This window comes from Dunckerocampus dactyliophorus, chromosome 1 (genome assembly GCF_027744805.1).
Source record: "Dunckerocampus dactyliophorus isolate RoL2022-P2 chromosome 1, RoL_Ddac_1.1, whole genome shotgun sequence".
In the NCBI taxonomy this organism is placed as follows: Eukaryota; Metazoa; Chordata; class Actinopteri; order Syngnathiformes; family Syngnathidae; genus Dunckerocampus; species Dunckerocampus dactyliophorus.
In genome coordinates, this window is record NC_072819.1 from 45,240,524 (window position 1) to 45,262,731 (window position 22,208).

Consider the following 22,208-nt stretch of genomic DNA (forward strand, 5'->3'; position numbering starts at 1 on the left):
ATTGTCCATTGTGTCTTTGGGTTAAACCCCAAATAATCAACTTCAGCACCACGGATAGCACACTGCAGGATATTTTTAATACCTATTTCACAGAGGGTGGAATAAAAAATAAAAAAGTAACCGTGAGTAGTGTTTTTTGGGGGGGGGTTAAGGACTGCTTTGCCTGTAAATTGTTAAAATACTGTACATAAAAAGATGCACATTATGGACCAAATGCAAAATGTTTATTTTGTGTGGTCTTGCCAGCATGTATGAAATACAGTAGTGTGTAAAAGTGTTTTCCCCCTTCTTGGTTTCTTATTTTTTGGCACATTTGTCACACTTAAATGTTTCAGATCATCAAAGAAATTTAAATATTAGTCAATGACCAGACAAATGAACACAAAATGCAGTTTTTAAATGAAACTTTTCATTATTAAGGGAAAAAACCCTACATGGCCCTGTGTGAATAAGTGATTGCCCCCTAAACCTAATAACTGGTTGGGCCACCCTTTGCAGCAACAACTGCAATCAAGCATTTGTGATAACTTGCAATGAGTCTCCTACAGCGCTGTGGAGGAATTTTGGCCCACTCATCTTTGCAGAATTGTTGTCATTCAGCCACATTGGAGGGTTTTCCAGCATGAAGCACCTTTTTAAGGTCATGCCACAGCATCTCAATAGGATTCAGGTCAGGACTTTGACTAGGCCACTCCAAAGTCTTCATTTTGTTTTTCTTCAGCCATTCGGAGGTGGACTTGCTGGTATGTTTTGGATCATTGTCCTGCTGCAGAACCCAAGTTGGTTTCAGCTTGAGGTCACAAACAGATGGCTGGACATTCTTCTTCAGGATTTTTTGGTAGACAGCAGAATTCATGGTTCCATTTATCACAGCAAGTCTTCCAGGTCCTGAATCAGCAAAACAGCCCCAGACCATCACACTACCACCACCATATTTTACTGTTGGTATGATGTTCTTTTTCTGAAATGTGGCATTACTTTTACGCCAAATGTAATGGGACACACACCTTCCAAAAAGTTAAAACTTTTGTCTTGTCAGATCACAGAGTATTTTCCCAAAGGTCTTGGGGATCATCAAGATGTTTTCTGGCAAAATTCAGATGAGCCTTAATGTTCTTTTTGTTCAGCTGTGGTATTTGTCTTGGAATTCGTCTTGGTTTGGATTTTTTTCTCCCTTAATAATAAAACGTTTCATTTAAAAACTGCATTTTGTGTTCAGTTGTGTTGTCATTGACTAAAATTTTAATTTCTTTGATGATCTGAAATACTTAAGTGTGACACACATGCAACAAAATAAGAAATCAGGAAGGGGGTAAACACTTTCTCACACTACTGTAGCTACAAATAAGAACATCTAGCATGTTCATGAAGAAAGCCTCTATGACCATCCAACAAGTTACAGTATTTAAAAATATGAAAGGGATGGGAACATGGAATTAAGGAATGAGTCAACATTATCATAAATGTAACCCATCCAAAACATACAGAATTTGGAGTTGCATGACCATATGAAAAAAATCTTGCCTAAGATGCCACTTTGGGTAGGCCCTGTTTTCACCTACTATGGTATGTGCCTGCATGCAGAGGGCATTCTTGTGACTAAACACCAAGTCTGAGCTCACAGCTTTGAGATGGCTCCTGAGGTCATGCCGCTGTTTGCCGGGAAGGGTGATGGTACACAGACATGTAAAATGTCCTCCAAGCACCACTTGAGAGTACATCTGACCAGCAGCCTTATCGTGCAGAAGTGTTAGAATGCACTTGAAGCGATATACAAGAGGATGAGCCATTGGCGGCCTCCTGTGCTTATATAAGACGATTCCAGTGTTGTGACTTGCAGTTGTGAAGGATAACATGAGGGTTGTGGTCCTGTGGGGCCTGCTGCCCCTGCTGTGTCAATACACGCTGGTTAGCGGGCACATTTTAGGACGGACTTCTTCCACTGATGACCTGGCTCAGCTCAAGGTAAGACGAGTGCCACGCAGCGCACCTGTCATTAATGCACTGCATTCATTAATTCACCATGCATTCTTCACTACAGTCTCTGCTAGAACGCTTTGAGGAGACCCTGTCCGAAGTAGCTCAGGAGGACAGCACTGAAACAGACTACGCAACGGCCAACCAAGAACCAGAGCGCAGCCAGACCGACCGAGCATGGAACACAGAGCAGGACAGAGCCCAGGAACCCGTGACACTGGACCGATCCCCGCCGCTCTCTGAAGCCCAGAGCCGGGCCATGAGTCAGAAGAGCCGCCTAATGGACCTGCTGCTGACTGCCAGGAAGCGGACGTCCGGCTGCTTCGGTGCCAGGATGGACCGCATTGGGAACGCAAGCGGTTTGGGCTGCAACAATGGCAGAGGTGAGCGCACAGTCAAGTGGCACCGATCTGCATTCTAATTGCTTCATCAGACAAATGTCCTTGTATTTTGAAATTCTGTAATATTTCCTAATTCCCTAAAACATTTTACAAAAGAAAACCTTTTTTTGGATGCATCTTTTTGTTATAATAAAATATAAACATAAAATCGGAAATGTTATTTAATAAACACAAAAAATCAGGCAGTTCATAAAAAAATACTGTATAGATGGTTTTATTACCGCACATACCTTTGGGGTTGACGGTTTGTTTAGAAATAAAAATTCAGGTTCATTGCACACATAAAGCAACAACCTGCTGCTTGAAGTCACACAATGAAGCGCCAATAATGGAGGCAAACATGTTGCAAAAAGGAAGAAAACTGATATACACTGCAAGAAAGCACATTGGGTGTCAGTAAATGCATCCTTTAGAACTCATACTGTTATTGATAACATATCTGATCTGCTCTTCTTTTTTCAGGCTAGGCTGACACTCCCGAAGGACATGTGCAGGATCATTTCCTCAATAATAAACAGATGAGAAATTTAATATATGATTCTGTATTTTAAAATGTGTATATGCCCGTGTGTGTATCTCTGTTTATGTGTATGTGTGTGACATCATGAATTTTGTGAGGAACACCCAGTATAACAACAACATCCATTTACTGCACATGGTCTGAGAAAAAATACGAATAAAAACTTATTTTCCTTAGTTCATTTTTTCACAAAGTGTCTTCACCTTCAAATTGCACTCATAAAGCTGACTTCAACAAGTATTCCAGCTGATATCGAGTGATAGATGGGGTACAGCCTGGGCGGGTCACCAGCCAATCACAGGGCACATATACTGTAGACAAACAACCATTCACACTCACATTAATACCTATGGACGATTTAGAGCCAATTTTGAGTCAAATTCAAACCTCCTGGCTGTGGGGCAGACGTGCAAATCACATGCACCACCGTGCTGCCGTCTAAAAATATAATAGACCAGAATTACGTAAACAGGAACGACGCCTGGACGGTCCTATGGCTTGAGTCCAACCAGTCAAAACATAGTGAGACTTTTGACATCATTCATGCAGGGAAATGTGGCTTTGATTTATCCATTCATTACAGTTGAGTGACTGCAAATGACAAGCAGCAGAAGGGAGGTATTATTGTGGGTCACAGCAACACACAGCCGGTCACAATGCAATGTCAAGTCGGATTTAGTATGTGACTGTAGAACATTAAGGCAACACACCAATGAAGTGCACGCCATCCCATTACAACTATTTGGTGAGCCAAGTGACAAGTGACCATAGTCCATTCTCCACACCATGTTTTTACTCACTATGGAAACTGTTATTTGTTGTTGTTTGTTTACATAATTTTGACTTTAATATTCACATAACATTTGACACTAAATGCTGATGCAGTAGATCAGAGGTTGTAACCTTGTGGATTATTTTCATCAACCAAGTACCAATAAAAAAGCCTTTTTGGTAAAAAAAAAAAAAGTGCTCATCTCCAGTGTTCCGTTTTGGAATAAAAATAAATAAATAAAATAGCTTAAATTGTAAACAAATAACACTTAATTACCTTCATAAGCAAATAATTAACTTCATTATAAATAAAGTTTTGTGCACATTAAATATTTGTCAACTTAAAAGTGCCCTATTTTGGGATTATAATAAAGATATATTCTTAATGTAAATACTAATTCATAAACTTGATTTATTAGTGTTTTCTTTCTGATTTTTTTTAATAATTCTGTTTATCTGAGACCATGAAAGTTCATACGTTTGCAAAATGTAAAGTTATAAAATCAAAACTTATTTTCCCACTATATATACAGGTACTGTATATATATTAGACAGAACTTCATATACACAGCATATAAAAATATTAGCGCTGTCACAAATAACACATTAACGGCGGTAATTAATTGACTTCATTCATTACGTTACATTTTGTAGTGTAATAAACACAATAAACACAACAGAGCAAGAACGCCTCTGTTATGACGGCAGACGGAATCACAGTGGAGCGTCCCCGCACAGTCACAGAGTCTGACGCTGTTTTATAACTTCATGCTGACCTGAACATCAACAGCAGTACAATACCAACGCCATATACAGTACTGTATGTATCTCCAACTCACACGTGTCTGGTCCGTTCATCCTGAGAATGACACTTCCTCATTCTCATTACAATAGAACGCGAGATGCATTCAGTGACACTCCGAACGTCACAAAAATAAGCGAGTGTGTGTGTAAATAAACGGAAGATAACGAAAAACATGAAGTGGATATTCTCATCACTCACTTCGTAGGTCTTAATTCGGATGTACAATTTGATACATTTAAGTATGCTGGAAAATACACTGAATACATGTCTATTTACCTTAAATTACGTGATGTCTTTGAAGGCAACCCCTCATTGCGCATAATAGGTGTGATCTAAATGTTTTGCTAGAGACTGGTGCTAGAAAAATAAATTTTTAGACTTGTGTGGTATCTTTTAGCTTGATTGACATATTCAGTTCATTTGGAACTGTTAATACAAACAAAAATATATAAAGCAGTCTTGTCATTTATCTTTCTGTGAATTCAATACAGTAAAAAATGGCCATATTTCAGACATACTTGCTAATGGTGATTAACCATCATACTTTAAAAAAAAACGTGACGAATCTGATTCAAATTCTGAATCATTTGACAGACCAAATAAATATGAATCTATAAATGTAATGATTTAAAATATAAATATTTATCTATACATACTGTATATGTGAGTACCAGTTCCCCCATTTGAGAACAACTGCAGTAGAGGAAGCATAAATAAGTATTTTAAATTAAATATACCAGAGAAGCATGCATGTGTTGCATGTCTGCATCCTACATAGTGGAGACAAAATAAGGTGTCAGGGTCATGAATGCATCATTTTTGACACATTTAATATTGCAAAGCAATATAATTAAATAAAAAAAAAAGATTGCACAGGTATACAAAAGTGTAGTTTACAAATAATTAGTAAGACACAATTGGGGTTGAAGAAAAATGACAATAATATACAAGAATGAACATGGAATGGTCAAGATTGAGCTCAGATTAAATCGTGACGTAGTGCTGTCGTAGTTTGGCCATAAGGAATTCGTGGGTTAAATTATGTCTTGTGATAATCCCAACAATCTGAAATGGAAAATAAAAAGTCAGACATAACAAAAAATATCCTTAAATAACACTCCGATAAAAACGACTCACTTCTCCAACAGCGTTGACCACTGGTAAATGTCGCAGGCCCATTGTTCTGAAAAGGTTAAATACCTGCGAGATTCGGGTGTTGGGTGACACCGTGTAGGGACACGGGTTCATGTACGGAGTGACATCCTGTCAAAACAGAGAGTGTCTGGTAAAATCAGCAGTGAACCTATCAAACGTTGCAAGAACAATGGCTGGCTAGATGGACTGTACCACAATCATGCGGGGGCTGAGCTGGGTAAGGTCCAAGTCGTGGATATCAGGGTAACGTGGGTAATCTTCTGTCATCTCTGCATACGTCAATCTGGGCTGAGTGGCACTCTAACAGGATTATTTCAAACATGAAACATTGAAAGTTACCATTGCGTTGTTATGGTTGAGGCAACAAAGTGAAAGCAACAGTGTTGCAAACGAGAATTCAAGAATTGCATTCCGCTGGGCATCCTTCGCTTGTTACAGTGGTGCTGTCTAGCGCGGATTTGGACTTTTTAAGACTATGGTCTTCAAATTTTGATCAGCTGATGAACAGCCTGCTTGAGTTTAGGGGTCCCAAGCACACAAGCGGAGTAATACCTCTCAGCTACACAAACATGATGTTTATACAACATGTATAATGTTTGCAGCCTTGTCGCTATGGTAAAATAGTGTTTAGAATATAATACAAGACATGACTTACTCTGTTCTGTGGCAACTTTGACGTAGTGGTCATTCTTGTCTTTTTTTCCCCTGTTTTACCGGCCAGTATTATTCCGTCAGCGAGAATAACTTTCTTTTTCAAAATGCGTTTCTACTGTACTTTCGAGCCAATTGCTTCTTCTAAAGATGTTCCTTCAAAGCAGTCATCAGTGAAATGAACAGTGAAAAAAAAAAAAAAGAACTCAAGGTGGACGTCCATCTGTCCCTCGTTCGCTGCACTCGCTTTGTCCATTTTTGTCGTAAACCTTCCTCTTATGGAAAAGAAAACACACTTACAGCACCACTCGGTTACCGTAAACATCCAGCAGCAACACGACATTTTGGCATGACTACTATTTTGATGAAAAACATACACCGAACGAAGTCGGCGAGCTACCTAGAGATGCGTTTGTTTACTCGGCTTTAACTGAGAGGTGTTACTCCGCTGATCTCACTTCCAGAAATGACGCGCTGCTGCGACAAATTCGTCATGGCTGCCGCCATGGACTATACGTGTGAATTTTTGTGAATTTACTGTTCGTTTTATAAAAACAAACAAAATAGGACATAATTACATACAATATTTAACATATATTGTACATACAATATATAATATATTTAAGCAAAGTTGATAAATCATGTCAGTGGCCCCTTACAGTAAGTCATTAAATTACCAACTCGATCGCTCATTTATATTCTTTTTGCATTTTCATGCTCCAATTAGAAGCTGGTTATAATCGACGAGCACAAAAAGGGAAGACTGGAGTGTCTGTTTTACTGACCGACTGGTTTTCAGCGTAACAGACGCCTCTCATGAGCAGGTTGACCAGCTGAGAGCGCAGAATGAGGCCATGGAAAGTGAGTGGTCTAAAACGCTCCTCCATTGTCCACTCCTCACTGGGAGACTGGTCAGGGTACAGGTTGGGGTAGGGCATATGCCTAAACATGGCATATCAATACATAAATAATACGCTCGTTCTTGTTACTTGAAGTCATTTTTATGAGAAGGTAAGATTTCCACAGGTAATATGATGTTCTTAGGTGTGTGTCCTACCTCCTCTCCAGCATCTGCTGTAAGAGGTCTTCTCCTTCATCGGCCGGCTCCACCACAGCACGCTGCTCATCACATACGTTCCTCAGCTCGCTGGAGGGATACGACTTCATAGACTGGCAGCGTCGTCGTTGCTCGCTCGCACGTGACACAATGCTGGCTTTCTACATGACAGTTCACAGGGGATGAAGTTGGAGGTTCATTAAGCAACTCCTTTGCAGTCCCTCCCGGCTATTCGCAGATTTTCGGCATTTACGGGGGCCAAGGAACAAAAAAACTGCAAAATACACGCAGCCATATGAAGCCCAAAAATGCCTATTTTTAATACCCTAAACAGTTAAACCAATTTTAAGTCACCAAACAATTACAGGCATATGCAGTTACACAACATCACATGTCCAAGCATCTTCCTGCTGGAAAGTACTGAGTGAATTGACTTGTGAGACAGTGCCCTCTGCTGGAGTCAACGTGGCATCACCCCCCCATAGCGCAATCAAACCGCTTCCTATTCTAGTTGATTTTAAAAAAAAATTTCAAATTTAAACCAGAGAAAAGAAATCTGCAAATTTCTAATGGCCAGGGATCTACTGCCGTTGTATGTCTTACTTATGCTTTACGTCAGGGGTGTCCAAACCTTTTCCAACGAGGGCCACGTTCAAAAAAATGTAAGGAAGCATGGGCCTTTTTGATATTTTCCTTATCTTGTTTTTTTTTTTAATTATGTTGTTTAATTCATTACATGTAATTAAAATGTAACGCAATTATGTAATGTATTCATGTTTCATTTTATTTTTAATTAATTAGTGTATTCATTCATTCATTCTGAAACGATATTTATTACTGTGAGTGCAATATCGCGTAAAAATATTCACAATTCGCAGACTCGCTGTTTCGCTAATTTTTTTAGTGCAATTTTAGTGCTTTTTTTTTTACAGCGTAAGAACGCTGTTACAGACCGAGTCTGGCCGATCTAAAAAGCATAAAGCATAAAAAGCATAAAAAGCATAAATCTGTATAAAATATTTGTGATCTGATAGCTTAAAAAAAGGTTGTTTATCATCCAGAGTTACATTTTTTTCTGGATCAAGGGCAGAGAATGCAATAGGACACAACATGAGCCAATCAAATGAATCCTTTATTAGCTTATCAAGATAATAAATGTCATTTTCCGTGGTGAATTTAAGTCACTATGAAAATTGACAGGATAATGCAATTCTAAATGTTCCACTTGGATAAGCTGTGAAAGACATGTTAAATGGGGTTTTCCATGCTAATAATATCAGTAATAATGGGGTGACGTTTAAAATGTGATTTTTTTCTGGAACAGGAAGTACCTTAAAGTGGATGTTGTTGCTGACTAGGATGTTTCCCTTCATGAAGTCCCGCTCGTTCTGGCGATTTTCTGTGACCACAGGGAAGGCGTGATAAATGGTGGTACGCAGGATGCTGACTAGAGATTGGACCCGGGTGTGGGGGTATACGTAGGTCAGGTTGGGCTCCATTATGTCGCTGGCTGTCAACCTTTGGGAGATAGCGAAAAATAAACAAGGACTCATGCAAGACTGGCAGTGGCGTTTTTTGATCCAATTAGTTTACATTTACTTGTTCTGTGATATTCATATTTTTAATAAGATGATTACATAGTTCATATACTGAAACTGATTACAGTGGAACCTCGGTTAGTGTACACCAGGGGTCACCAACGTTTTTCCTTGTGAGAGCTACTTTTACAAAATGAAAATGGCCAAGAGCTACTCATTTTTGTAACATTTATTTTCAGAGCTTATTTTAAACCCAAACAAAGCGAATATGCTTGTTTTACCAAAACATGAACAAAATGCTGGTGTCCACAACTCACATGTTGTATTTCAGAATGCATTTCTTTCTACTGTTCTTCCATTATTAACTGAAAACCTGAATGAAAAGCAGGCTTGCGGGCACCTCATGTGGTCGTGGGGGGCTAACTGGTGCCCGCGGGAACCACGTTGGTGACCCCTGGTACACCCTGGTCAGTGTGGTTTTTGGTTACAGTGGAAAAAGTACGACAAAATGTTGCCTTGGTTTGCGTACACTTACCAGTTAGTGTACAATATCATGCGTGTCTTGTAGTGTTATTAACACACTGCATGAGTCCAATTGTTTTGTTTATGTATTTTTATCACAAATGTCCTTGTTAGCCGCCTATTAGCTTGCTAACAAATGGACACAGGAACTGGAAGGCGGCTCCATTGCCAGTCGGTGATGTCATCAGTGATTGACTGCCGTTCTCTGCTAACTAACACAGTTACGCCACAAGCAACCGCTTTTCTTTTGATCACGGCTGCAAAATAACCCACAATGAAGCCAAAAGAAAGTTGCAAGTGACAGCATTTTGATGCAGAAGATGAAAAACACTATTGAAGTCAAGAAGTAACTCAACAGCAATACATAAAAGGAGGTGTCCGTGTGGATCTTGCTGCCACATCGCCGTCTTTGTCAACAATCACGTCTCCCTATCAAAGTAAAAGTGGCGTTAAATGTTAATTTATCCCTTTCATACCTCATTTATATGCATTTTGAAGTGTTTTCTGCATGTAAAACTATAAAAACTTGTTTGGTGTTAACATTTTTGGCTTTCTGGAACGGATTATTTGGATTTACGTAATTTTTTTAATGGGAAAAATTGATTCAGTTAGAGTTTGTTTCGCACAGAGTCGGACCTTCTGGAATGGATTCATGACGCCAGCCAAAGTTCAACTGTCCTTACAATTTGCTATTAGTAGTGTTTGTACTTTAATTCAATGTATTTATTTATTTTCTCTTAAAAATGTTGTTGTTGCATAACAACGGATAGTCCAATAAATGTGGACCGCCACTTGTTCACCCTCGCTCATAAACTCATGATAACGCATTGTACAGAAATGAAACGTACTTGTCCATTTCAACCTCAGTCTCCCACTCTAGAAGCGGCACTCCTCTCAGCTGAATGTGAATGTCATAGATGCCCTTATTGAATAGATCTCCTGTCCACTTTGCTACCTGTTGGTCAAATGTGAAAACAAATGCAAGGAAAAGAATTATTTGATGTTTTATACCATGAGGAAAATCTTTCCGTTTAAAATAAAAACCATAAAAGGCCTACCATGAGAGTGATCATAATGGGGAGTCCTAATGTGATTTCATTTGTGGATTCAATGAGGATGACGGTCAGGCTGATGGTCATCCGGACCACTCCTCCGAGGAATGCAGCAGCTCCAATCAGGGCAAAGGTTCCAGCATAGATATCCATCCCCAGTTTCCTGCCACAAGATAGACACGCAGTGAGAACCAGTATCACTCCAGTCATTGGAATGAGAACGACAGGGTGCAAAGCAGAGTACATGCAAAGTTAAGTGCACATAAAGCTGTCTAGGGTTAATCAGAGGGAGTCCTCAAAGAAATAGAATCCACCATGAAGATCCCGAAAAAGGCGGCAGGAAAAGTTGAGTTACTTTTTGTGTGCCCTGTCAATACCGAATGTAAACCTGCAGAATATTAAGATGATTGTTCCCTCTTTTACACTTTAAGGATGTTGGCAACCAAACGTCCAAAAGCAGCCCCACAGAGCAGTGAAGGGACGAAGAGCCCGCTGGGAACTGACACACCATACGTCCAACAGGCCAACAGGAAGTACAGCAGGAAGAACACAGAGAGAGTCACAGGGCTGAAGGTACCTGAGTGTGGGGACAGGAGGCAAGCAGGATCAAGAGTCAGTCAATATCAAAATATGATGATCAGGCAAACATAAAAAAACACTTTAATCATTATTGGACGGATAATTATTGAGCTGATATGAGGAATTAAGACGTCACAACGAAATAAATCTGATAACATTAAAAATAGCTCTGATAGCTGATCACTTAAAAAAACTATCCAATGATGCGTGATTACCTTCAGTATACTGTGGTGTGTGTTACTGGGCTACGGTGAGCAAATCAGGCGCTACTTTTCTGTGAAGTGCTGCACACATCCCCTAAACTAACTTGTAAACAAACATGGCGTTGATGGTGTGGGACTTCTTGACGCTATCAGCCACCTGACACGCCAGCATCGCTACGACGGTGTTTTGAAAGCCTACGAAGACGCCAGCGCTGCCAAAGAAGAGGCTATAAAGCTAGCCACACTGGACGACCAGCCCTTTACCATCAAGATAGTGGCTTTTGTCGGCTAGTAAACCACTTACAGCCACGGTTTGTGCTGTAAATTCCGGTGTATAAGTCACACTGGTGTTTAAGCCGCACCCACTAATTTTAGAGGAAAAAACTGATTTGTACATATATAAGCCACACACGTCCACATCATAAAATGGCATTTTGTACATGCATATTGTTATTGGCGCTCACGAGTGCGTGAGGACCAAGCAGCTCTTTATTTGACAGGAGCCAATCATGAGCTATGGAAAAACTCACAAGATTGTCAACCCGTAGGAAATTTCAGGAGGTCATTACTCGTCTGACTCACGGTGTCATCTTACAAAGAACACTAAACTCATCACACAGCAACTTAACACTAAAAAAGTATGCCTAATAAATATACAAACATGTACCAATACAAGTAAAAAATGAAAAAAAAAAAAAACCTCTTCAAGTTTTTCCATAATGCATTTTGTCTGAGCAAAGCATTTAATTGGAGGTCAAGCGGCATAAAAAATGGATGGATGGCTCTGCATTGCTGCCTCTGTCCACCAGAGGAGCCCACAGGGAGGCTGATGTCATTGCAGCGCAGCAGGCAACAATGAATGTGTTGCTCAGACGCAATGCATTATGGGAAAACTTTTGGTTTTGTTTTTTTCATTTTAAACTCGTATTGGTACATGTTTTTTTTTTTCTCAGGAGTACCTTTTGAGTGTCAAAAGTTGCTGTGTGATGAATTTAGTGTTCTTTGTAAGATGACACCGTGAGTCTGACTGTTATATTGTTATACTGTTTTATATAATGACCTAATGTGATTCCCAGTGGGTTGACAAGCTCGTCATGAGTGCATTGATAGCTTGTGATTGGCTCCTGTCAAAGAAAGAGCAACAGTTTCCTCACTGACTCGCAAGCGGCACAGTATTTAAACAATTAGTAATAGTTCTGAAGTAATGGAGATGTCATGAGATTAGAATTTAGCTGCACCGCTGTATAAGCCGCAGGGTTCAAAGTTTAAGAAAAGAGGAGCGGCTTTTACACCGGAAACCACGGTAGTTCCGAGCCGCCGCTATTTTTCGGATGTATGTTTGCCAGCAAAATACGACATGATTGCCACACTCCTGCATACACTGCTAGATGGAAATAAGGGTAGAAGCTTCACTACTGATTTACGGCCATGTGATATTAGCCCTGTTAGCTTACTAGGTCTGATGGCTGGATAAGGACTTCGAACTGTACAGTTTTGTTTGTTTGAAAAATATAAACGTCCATTTCTAGAAACACAACTGATTTTTGTTACTTTGATATGTTGTTTAATAGTAGTGATGTCATATTTGGCTAGGTTTCATACTTCCAGGTGTTACAGTGAAGTCTAAATAAAAATAAATCATAGCTATAAATAAATTATCGGTTATTGTGTTGGTATCCGTCTTTAGAAGCAGAACGTTATCGGTATTTGCATCAGTTAGAAAAAAAAAAGATCTCTACTAGTAATATAACAATGAAATTTCAATGGAAACAATTCAACACAATCTGATTTCAACGTGTGTCTCCTCCAGTCTCACCATCCTGGTGGAAAAGCTGATGGATGGCAGCTTCCTGTGGGTTGAAGAACAGTGTGGCCATATCATTATAAGTCTTGTTGGTGCAGAAGTACTGCCGGGTGGTCGAGTTGATATCCTGGCCCACAGAAAGCTGAAACAAGTCCCAAAAAATGAGTGGATATGAGGGGGACGCATTTGAAATACTTCATTATTAAGGTGATTGTACTCGGTAATGCCATTTCTTATGCTCACTGTGGTGTTATGGCCGGTGGGGGAGTACAAGTCTCTGCATTCACCCAAAAACATGGAAGCGGCAAAAATCACCACTGAGGTCACCATGGCGACCAGCAGACTCTCTATAACCCTAAAAAGACAAGAGAAAAATGCTGGAATAGGAACAAGACACCATCATTTCAAACCCAGGTAGACAGATGTTACTGTGGTGTCCTTTTTTAAAAGGCTTCTTTCTTCCACTTATGTGTATAGATCTGTGTTATAACTTTCTTAAGTTATGTTGTTCTTTATAAAATTTTGACTCCAGTAGAACAAATAACTGGGTTACTATTTTGACCCAAGGCCATAGATTAATGATGCAGCAGTCAGAAAGGAGCTATAAAAATATTGGCCCTAAATAGGAGGGATGTTTGTGCAGTGAGTGTTAAGTGCAAAAATGGTATTAGAGTACCACAGTTACCTGGATGAGACACGCCCTATTTTGGCCGGTTATCTCAAAAACGAAAGCAGCACCAACATTCATTTTAACTGCACAAAGCAGCACTAAAGTAGCACAAAAAAATTAGGCTACTTTGGTTTCATTTGGAGCATGTCGGGGGCTGGGTGAACTTTGGTTGACCGATAAAATAAACTGTAATAACTCAAAAACGAAAGCACAAACGTTCATTTTAACTGCGCAAAAACAGCACAAACGCAGCACTAACAAATGAGACTATTTCACTAGAGTTTTGAGTGGGGTAGGGGGGCCAACTTCACTCAGGTCCTGCAGGAGCGTCAGTAGCCCAGATAAGAGCCACATCATTACCTGATAAACTTGGCCTTCGGGTGGATGTGTCTCATGCGATACTTGGCAAGGTTCCTGTTCATGCAGTTGAAGAGCGCCCCCAGTAGTCCACCCACTATGCCCATTAAGACAAAGAAGGCAAGGTCCACTGCAGTCCACAGGTGGCAGTTTTTATCTCCATCAGGACACTAACAAAGGAAACATGATATGGTGCCTGCTGATTTTTGGCAAATATAATTTGTGGCTTCATTTGAAATGGTTACATACATTCAAGATACATCTGTTTGCCAATGTAGTATTTCACAGCTCCTAATTATGGTGGTAGACACCCAAATAGTAGCTGTTGAGCTACTATTGGGAGGATTTGGGTAGTTAACTTCGTGTGACACTTCCTATTTTTGTAAATATGTGAAATGTCTTTCAGGAGGAAGTGAGACTTTGGTTTAATATCTTCAAATAAAGGTTATGTTATATGTTATATATGTTTTTCCCTTTGTTAATTAAATACATTTGGGAAAAATAAAGGTCTCACAATTTAAAAAATGTATTAGAAAAGCAATTGATGAGATATGTTAATCAGATTTTGTGGGGTTCTATATTACTCATTCATCCATTTTTATAAACCCGAACACCCAATCCCAACAAGGTATTTATACTTCTTTTACGTTTTTTTGCACGAGAGGCAAAAAGAGCTGATGACACAACTCTCCACTAATACATTTCACTTCATTTAAAGCCATACAAACGTGCATTTGATAAGAGCTTGGCAGTTCATGGTGTTATATTTGTATATAAATTGTTGTTTTGAAACAACCCCTTTTTGTGTTGTTTATGTTGGTATAGTTATAGAGCTGTCACAAAAGCAAAAAATATTTGTGTCAAAGTAAAAGTTATGTTTGAAATGTATCGTTTCACAAAAAGCTGGTTTTCTCCCTTTTCTATTTGGGAACTGATATTTTCCTGAAACTTACCAAAGTTCTACTGCTGATTACTACAGAACGGAAAAAGGTAGAAACTAACTTTTTTTCCTGATGAAAGACGGGAGTCTGATCTTTCTTTTGGTAGGTTGCATGTTTGTATAGCCATATACCACAATATTCTGTGCGCCTTGAAAGATCAGTCAAAATACTGTACTGAAGGGGCTGTCTTTTGAAAAATGGCTGGGATTGAATGCGTTAATTCATTTACTCATTTATTTATATATTTACCTTAAATTCTCCAAAGTTGAGCAGACCAGGAAGCTGGAAGGAGCCCCACTTATTAAAGTTTATACCAGATCGGAAGAAGTTGAGGGTAAATGTAGCTGACATTGAGCAAAAGAGCTGTAACACAAGATTCAAAAAGTAGCAGTGAGATCAGGAGATGTGTTTAGCAGACATTTTCAAGATGTCAAAACCCAGATAAATGATGTCTTTGGTGCCAGTTTTACAAGGTAATTGCATTACTCGATCATGATTCCTTTCAAATTAAAATGGTGAGACTTACCACTTTCCAAGTGAGGGCCTGGTTCCAGAAAGAGGAACCCTCCTCCAGACTGAAGAGGGTGCCCCCAATGGGAGCACCGAAGGCTGCAGCTACCCCAGCAGCAGCACCGGCTGACACAAAATCTCGCTTGTCCCTTGAGGTGAAAAAAGAAAGGACAACATCTTTAGGGAGCAGAAAATACGTAGAGAATTTTAATATTGAGTACCAAACTATACCTGTCACTTCGGAAGAAGGGAAAATTGAATTTGATTCTCTTAAAAGTGATGCTCTGAAACTGATAGAAGGAGAACACGTCTTATAACCAAATAAAAACAACAACCATCAAAAGTGGTTGGTGGCAAGACAATACAGGTCATACTTTTAACAACTACATCAATACTGCTCCTAGAGTTGTAAACTTCCATAGCCTGCCGAGGTCCAGATTTGGATCTTACATGCTACATAAACTGTATGTGTACATCATTATTCTATATGCACGCTGGGCCCCCATGTGCATAAGGGGGAGAAGGCACTCATCTGAGCAGATTTTCTCCCACTAGGCAAGTCTGTCAATGTGCACCTTCATTCAAGACACGCAGGTTGGATGGAGCAAACCTAAAATGTGGGCGTTCCCTGTTAAATCTGGCCTTGCGCCCATACTTAAGTACTTTTGCACCTGCGCGCTTCTGAAACTGCAATAAGTCCAGCCCCCCGGGAAGGTAAAACATGTTGCGCTTGAAGTTTGGGATGTATTACGTACGTACTCCTACGTGCTGGCAACGTACAAAAATGGGGAAAATCGCAAGAGACACGCATAGTGCCTGCACGGATTTTCAAACCCGCAGACAGCATGCAAAGCCCGTAGGAAGAAAATTGGGATGCAAATTATTTTCTGCGTGCACGCAGGAAAATGGTGGCCTACTGGTTAGCATGTTGGCCACACAGTCAGGAGATCAAGAAGATCTGGGTTTGTATCTCCGTTTGGGCATCTCTGTGGAGTTGCATGTTCTCCCTGTGTGTGGGTTTTCTCCAGGTACTCCGGCTTTCTCCCACATTCCAGAAATATGCATGTTAGCTTAAGTGGAGACTCTAAATTGTCCGTAGGTATGAATGTTAGTGTGAAGGGTTGTTTCTATATGTGCCCTGCGATCAGTCCAGGGTGTACCTCGCCTCTCGCCCAAAGAGGCCCTAGTGAGGATAAGCGGCATAGAAAATGACGTCATGGCAAAGTCCAAATCACAAAATCCCGCCTCCATTTGCAATCTTGCGCGCATGGCCCTTGGCTATGCACGGTGGGCATGTCAGGAGTGGGAGAATACGGAATAGGGAAACATGCATAGCTCCAAACGCATAGAAAAACACTTAATCGTAAATGAGAGAATATGCCACGGTATGAATGAAATCGATTCCACCAGCAGTACTCTGTTTTCCCTGATTACCAATGCTGAGATTGGGATGTATTGCTGTGTACCTGAGGAAGGCCAGCTCCCAAAATGGCTCCACTGTGTATCATTGGACCTTCTTTGCCCACAAAAAGACCTGAGTGGACATAAACACAACACATTCACTGTCATATTGAGACTTCAAAAATGTGGGCAAAATGTAAACACATTTTAATGGCAACATGTTTGTTCATAGATCTGTTGACGGTGTAAATAAAACATTTTACACAAATCTACATGCACATATTTTATAATTATGCATATGTCCATCTACTACTAATCTACTACAAATAAACTAAAAGGGTTCATCTGATCCAATTTTCTTGTGACATTTACAATGGGTACCCACAAATTCACAGATTTTTGGTTTAAAAAAAGAAAATACTCCAGAAAAGGCAATTTTTTTTCCGCAGAAAAAACATCTCATCCACCCTTGCGCTGTAAAAATGTAAACATATGTGATAATACAGGTAAAATGTACAGCAGAAATATACCGTTGTTTTAAAAAAACCCACAATTTTTACATGTGATGTCTTTATGCTTCACTGATAATGTTTTTTCATCAAGCGTTGAGATTTCTTTGTTCTGTGGTCCTTGAATGCACTATACTGGCTGTGAGACACAGATCATCATGAAACTTATATAGAACTTCTATACCATGACTCCAATTCTACCTGCTCATTGGTCATTAGTCATTAGTGGTGAGTACCAATACATTTTATTCTTCAAAACGTGTTTAGTAAACATGTGAGGAGTATTGAAGAGAGACGGGGAGCGTTCTGGAGCTGAATCTAATCTAATAATAACAACAACAGTCACTTTTATAAAAATAGACCTTTTTATGAGCCTACGAGTTACTCACGGTTTTTTACTCTTCGTTGTTGGCCCCCGAACATATCCTATGAGTTGTTTCATTATTCTGTTTTAGATGATACCATATCACAAGCTGTGTTCATGTTTCCACCAAATGACAAACCCAACATGTTGACACACAAAGAAAAACAGAACATTTACATCGATATTAGTTTCATCAGCATACTTTACCTCCAGCAACGCTGAACAAAACGCCGACGGCTTTGCAGAAAAAAGTTCGTAAACGGACGATTCCGGGAATCTTCACTCCGTTCAAGTAACTTTTAATTTCTGGAATCCCCGAACCTGCAGCTACGGGCTGAATAACAACACAAAAGGAATACACCATCACAATTAACAGTGTAATAATGACAACAGGTACAGGTACGGTGTGAGAATTGAGTCATACCCACAGTTACTGTACAATACCTTCTAAATAATACATTCTGTGTAGTACTTTGAACACTTTGCAGGTTGGTTCCTTGCTCAGGAAGCAACCTCTCAGCTCTTTTTCTTTGTTTGTAGGATATGTTTTGACTATCTTTATTGTTTCCCCAAACATGACTTTAGACCAGAGTTGCAGCAATTAATTGGTGATTAATTGACAACTATTTTGGTATTCAATTAATCATTTTTTGATTTACCATAATTTCCGGTGTATGAGCCGCGGCTTTTTTCTTAAACTTTGAAACCTGCAGTTCATACAGCGGCGTGGCTAATTTATGGCCATGTTCTAATCTCGTGAAATCTCCTTCACTTCAGAACTAGTACTAAGTGTTTAAATACTGTGCAGCTCTGGAGTCAGTGAGGAAACGGTAGCTCTTTCTTTGGCAGGAGCCAATCACAAGCTATCAGTGCACTCACAACGAGCTTGTCAACCTACTGGAAATCTCAGGTCATTATCTATAACAGTCTGACACACGGTGTCATCTTACAAAGAGCACTAAACTCATCACACAGCAACTTAACGCTTAAAAAGGTATGCCTGAGAAATATAAAAACATATACCAATACAAGTTTAAAATGAAGAAAACAACTCTTTTACAGTTTTCCCACAATGCATTGCAACTGAGCAACGCATTCATTGGGGCGCTGCAATTATGTCAGCTTCCCTCTGAGCTCCTCTGGTGGACAGGGGCAGCATTGCAGCACCATCCATACATTTGCTATGCTTCTTGTCCACCAATGAAATGCTTTGCACAGACGAAATGCATTATGGGCAAACTTTAAAATGTTTTTTTTTCCATTTTAAACTCGTACTGGTACATGGTTGTATGTTTATTAGGTATATCTTTTGAGTATTAAGTTGCTGTCTGATGAGTTTACTGTTCTTTGTAAGATGACATCGTGAGTCAGACTGTTATATTGAGTAATGACCTCCTGTAATTTCCAATGGGTTGACAAGCTTGTCGGGAGTTTTTCATAGCTCATGATTGGCTCCTGTCAAATAAAGAGCTGCCTGGTCCTCACGGACTCGTGCGTGCCATAATATGCCATTTTATGATGTAGACATGTGTGGCTTATAGTCCGGTGTGGCTTATATATGTATAAATCTGTTTTTTCCTTTCCGGTATCTTTGATTTCAATGTAAATATACTCTGATGTTAGGGTCTCAAATGTGAATATTTTGTAATTTCCTTAGTCATCCATGAAAGCAGACTTATTATCTTTGTGTTTTAGGCAAAACAAGATATTCACACACATCAGCTTTGACTTTAGAAAACAGTGATCAACATTTTTGTCGCTTTTCTGATATGTTGCGGACCAAACCACTAACTGTTTGTGTTTGGTTCATATTGATTTGGTAAAAAAAACATGAAATGGGTAAATTTTGTTTGTTGCTGTGGTAGAATGCAGGTTACTACTGTCACTCTCACTTAGTGCACCTTGTAATGCTGTTTAACTATATGCTACAACATGGTGGTCTGGGAAATAGGGGCCGACTTAAGCGGGTTCCACTGTATCAACTTTTGCCTCCAAAACGCAACTCAAATTGCAAAACAGGAAGCATTAATCCAGCAGTCTTACCTCAATAAGAACTAGCACACTGGCAATAAAGACAAAGGTCATGTTGAAAGCCAGAAGCTCCAGTAGAGAAAGAGGGAGGCAACCTTTCTCACTGCACTCCTCTACAGCTGAAAGACGGAAAGAAACTAAGGCAGAACAACTTGAAATCATTGGTCACTGAAGCCCCTTTCACACTGCCGTACAAAAGTAGTTACAGAGCCGTAATAGAGGCGGGACGTGTTCTACAATGTTGGGACCTGAGTGTGACGTTTAACATCTGAGACACACTTCTCCTGTCCTCTAGTGTTGAAAGCATTTGGCACTGCACAACAAAGATTCCATGTCACGCCGGGCGCTAACGACCTCTAATAGCTGTGTGCAGCAGTAGCCTACTCGGCTGGGCTCTGTGCAAAAGGCATAAGTGAATAAATGACAGCGCCAGTTTTGAGGGATATCCGTTGTAGGCTTACAAAAGGATACAGTAACCCACCAAAGAAAACTTGAGCTTGGTGAAGAAGCGGACAAAGAAATCCACAAACAGGCCCACCTAAAGATAAAGGGAATTTGAGATTAACCAGTGGTATCTTTAAGGACACAAAATACATTTAGGAGCAGTCCAGAAGCACATACCAATCCGACAGATGCTCCAATAGCAAATACCATCATCCATCGTAGCGCTTCATACTTTTTGGCTTTCTGTTAGGTCAAAGACAATTTGAACAAGAAATTCTCAAGATGCACTAAAAGACAATACCTCCAGTTTTTCATTTAACTATGGTATTGTACAACTGCAATGCATCATACTGAGAGCTGTTTCTAATATTGCGACTCTCATGCAGCTAAATGAAACAGCCAAAGTTTGTTTTGGTTCCTGTATTTTGGCTCCATCACGTCATCGTGTTCTCACCTCTGACCCTCCCTGCTTCCCTGTGACCCTAAACAGGACAGGTTTACGAGAAAAATAGAATGGATGGAACACGTAACTTAACCAGTACAGTGTTCCCTCGCTCCATCGCGGTACTCCTTTCATGGACTCGCTGTTTCGCTGATTTTTTTGTGTGGAATTTGAGTGCTTTTTTTGTGCAGCGTATGAACACTGTTACAGGCTGAGCTTGGCTCTTTAAGAAGAATTGCATTGTGGGAAGTTGAGTGTTGTCGTTCTGTGCTTTAGCATGAGGTTGCTGTGTCTCTCTCTCTCTCTCTCTTCCCTCTCTTCTGTCTGCACCGCCCATTATCTTCTGCGTTCTGATTGGCTGTAGACCATTGTCAATAAATCTCCTTCGTGCTGTTTCCTGTTGTGGTTGTCATCCCTATCAAACTAGCTAGTGTGAGCTGCTTGCTAACCGCCAATAAACAATTGAAAAAGAAGAAGCTAACCGGTTGTAGGGCGCTATTATGGAATAAAACAACGCTCAGGCTTTTTACTTTTTTTCCTCTTTTTTGTTCGGTTTTATTGTAGAATGTGCCACAGGCTACTAAAAACGAGCTGCAAGCTGCAAATGGCCCCCAGGCTGCACTGGCTTGAACACCAAAGCTTCTCTTACCTTGTTGTCCATCCCCTCCAAAAGCTCCACATAGGGCTCACTGACACATCGGTCATAATCCAGGCTCTATTCAAAGAAAAAGGCTTGCAATGTTTTAAACAAAGAAAAATAAAAGCTTCCACCAAGTGGCCAAAACTCATGGATGTTCTGCATGATTATCTTACCTCATAGTCCTTCCTTGGCAGAATCTCTTCTTCTTCATCTCGGATTTCTCCAAGAATTGTCTGCAACAACAGAATACAAACTATGGTTTTTGTTAAGGTAAAAGATATATCTTTAAATAAGCATAAACTAATAATAAAACATACACACAAGCATCAGTGCAAATGGATGCTTTCCAACATCCACACAATGATGCAGCAGGAGGTGCATGTTCCTTTAAAACTGATGTGAGGTGCAGACATCAAGCAATATCGTTACTTGATACAATAACAGTGACATGCTTGTATTTGTACCGTTCCTTGTATTTAGTTGTGATTAAGTCACAATGGGTGCTAACGAGTAACAATACAGTAGTAGCACAGGGCTTGAGCAGGCTAGGCATCCCAACTAGGAGTTCTAAGTAAATTTGATGCAAAAAAAAAAATCCACCCAAAAATTCCCATGTAAACTTGTGCTACTAGACAAATTAAACAGCTAGCTTCCTACCAATTCCTCTGGCGTGCGTGTCTCCTCTTCACTACAACGTCGGCAGCCGAAACAGTTCCCACAACACGCCATCTTCGTTGTTGTGTCATGCTGCGTTCAAAGCCCATTCGGCAAAACAAAACACACTTGGGGAAAAAAGACGTGTGCCAAAGTTCAGCCAACGTACATTTTATACTATAAATCTATGCTACAACTGACCTCAAAACA

The 22,208-nt window shown here is 40.0% G+C and overlaps 2 protein-coding genes across 3 annotated transcripts; one reads left to right on the forward strand and one right to left on the reverse strand.

Moving 5' to 3' along the window:
* The first annotated feature begins 1,848 nt into the window (after positions 1–1,848).
* Positions 1,849–3,056, forward strand: nppa (natriuretic peptide A). Its single transcript, XM_054784225.1, has 3 exons — positions 1,849–1,965; positions 2,042–2,360; positions 2,841–3,056. Exons 1-3 carry the CDS (start codon positions 1,855–1,857, stop codon positions 2,843–2,845), a joined length of 435 nt encoding a protein of 144 aa, XP_054640200.1. The 5' UTR covers positions 1,849–1,854; the 3' UTR covers positions 2,846–3,056.
* A 2,237-nt stretch (positions 3,057–5,293) lies between these two features.
* On the reverse strand, positions 5,294–22,106 carry clcn6 (chloride channel 6). Of its 2 annotated transcripts, XM_054796795.1 has the most exons (23): positions 22,002–22,106; positions 21,518–21,577; positions 21,354–21,419; positions 20,440–20,505; positions 20,290–20,356; positions 19,831–19,937; positions 17,995–18,121; positions 16,980–17,047; positions 15,745–15,803; positions 15,530–15,662; positions 15,253–15,366; positions 14,066–14,232; positions 13,279–13,390; positions 13,048–13,177; positions 10,873–11,026; positions 10,456–10,612; positions 10,246–10,352; positions 8,669–8,855; positions 7,338–7,498; positions 7,066–7,222; positions 5,822–5,929; positions 5,612–5,737; positions 5,294–5,539 (listed from the first exon to the last, which is right to left on the reverse strand). In XM_054796795.1, exons 1-23 carry the CDS (start codon positions 22,071–22,073, stop codon positions 5,459–5,461), a joined length of 2,586 nt encoding a protein of 861 aa, XP_054652770.1. In that variant the 5' UTR covers positions 22,074–22,106; the 3' UTR covers positions 5,294–5,458. The 2 variants fall into 2 exon arrangements, with proteins under 2 accessions (XP_054652770.1, XP_054652776.1); XM_054796801.1 differs by lacking the exon at positions 19,831–19,937 and having other exon boundaries at positions 20,300–20,356.
* Positions 22,107–22,208: the final 102 nt, after the last annotated feature.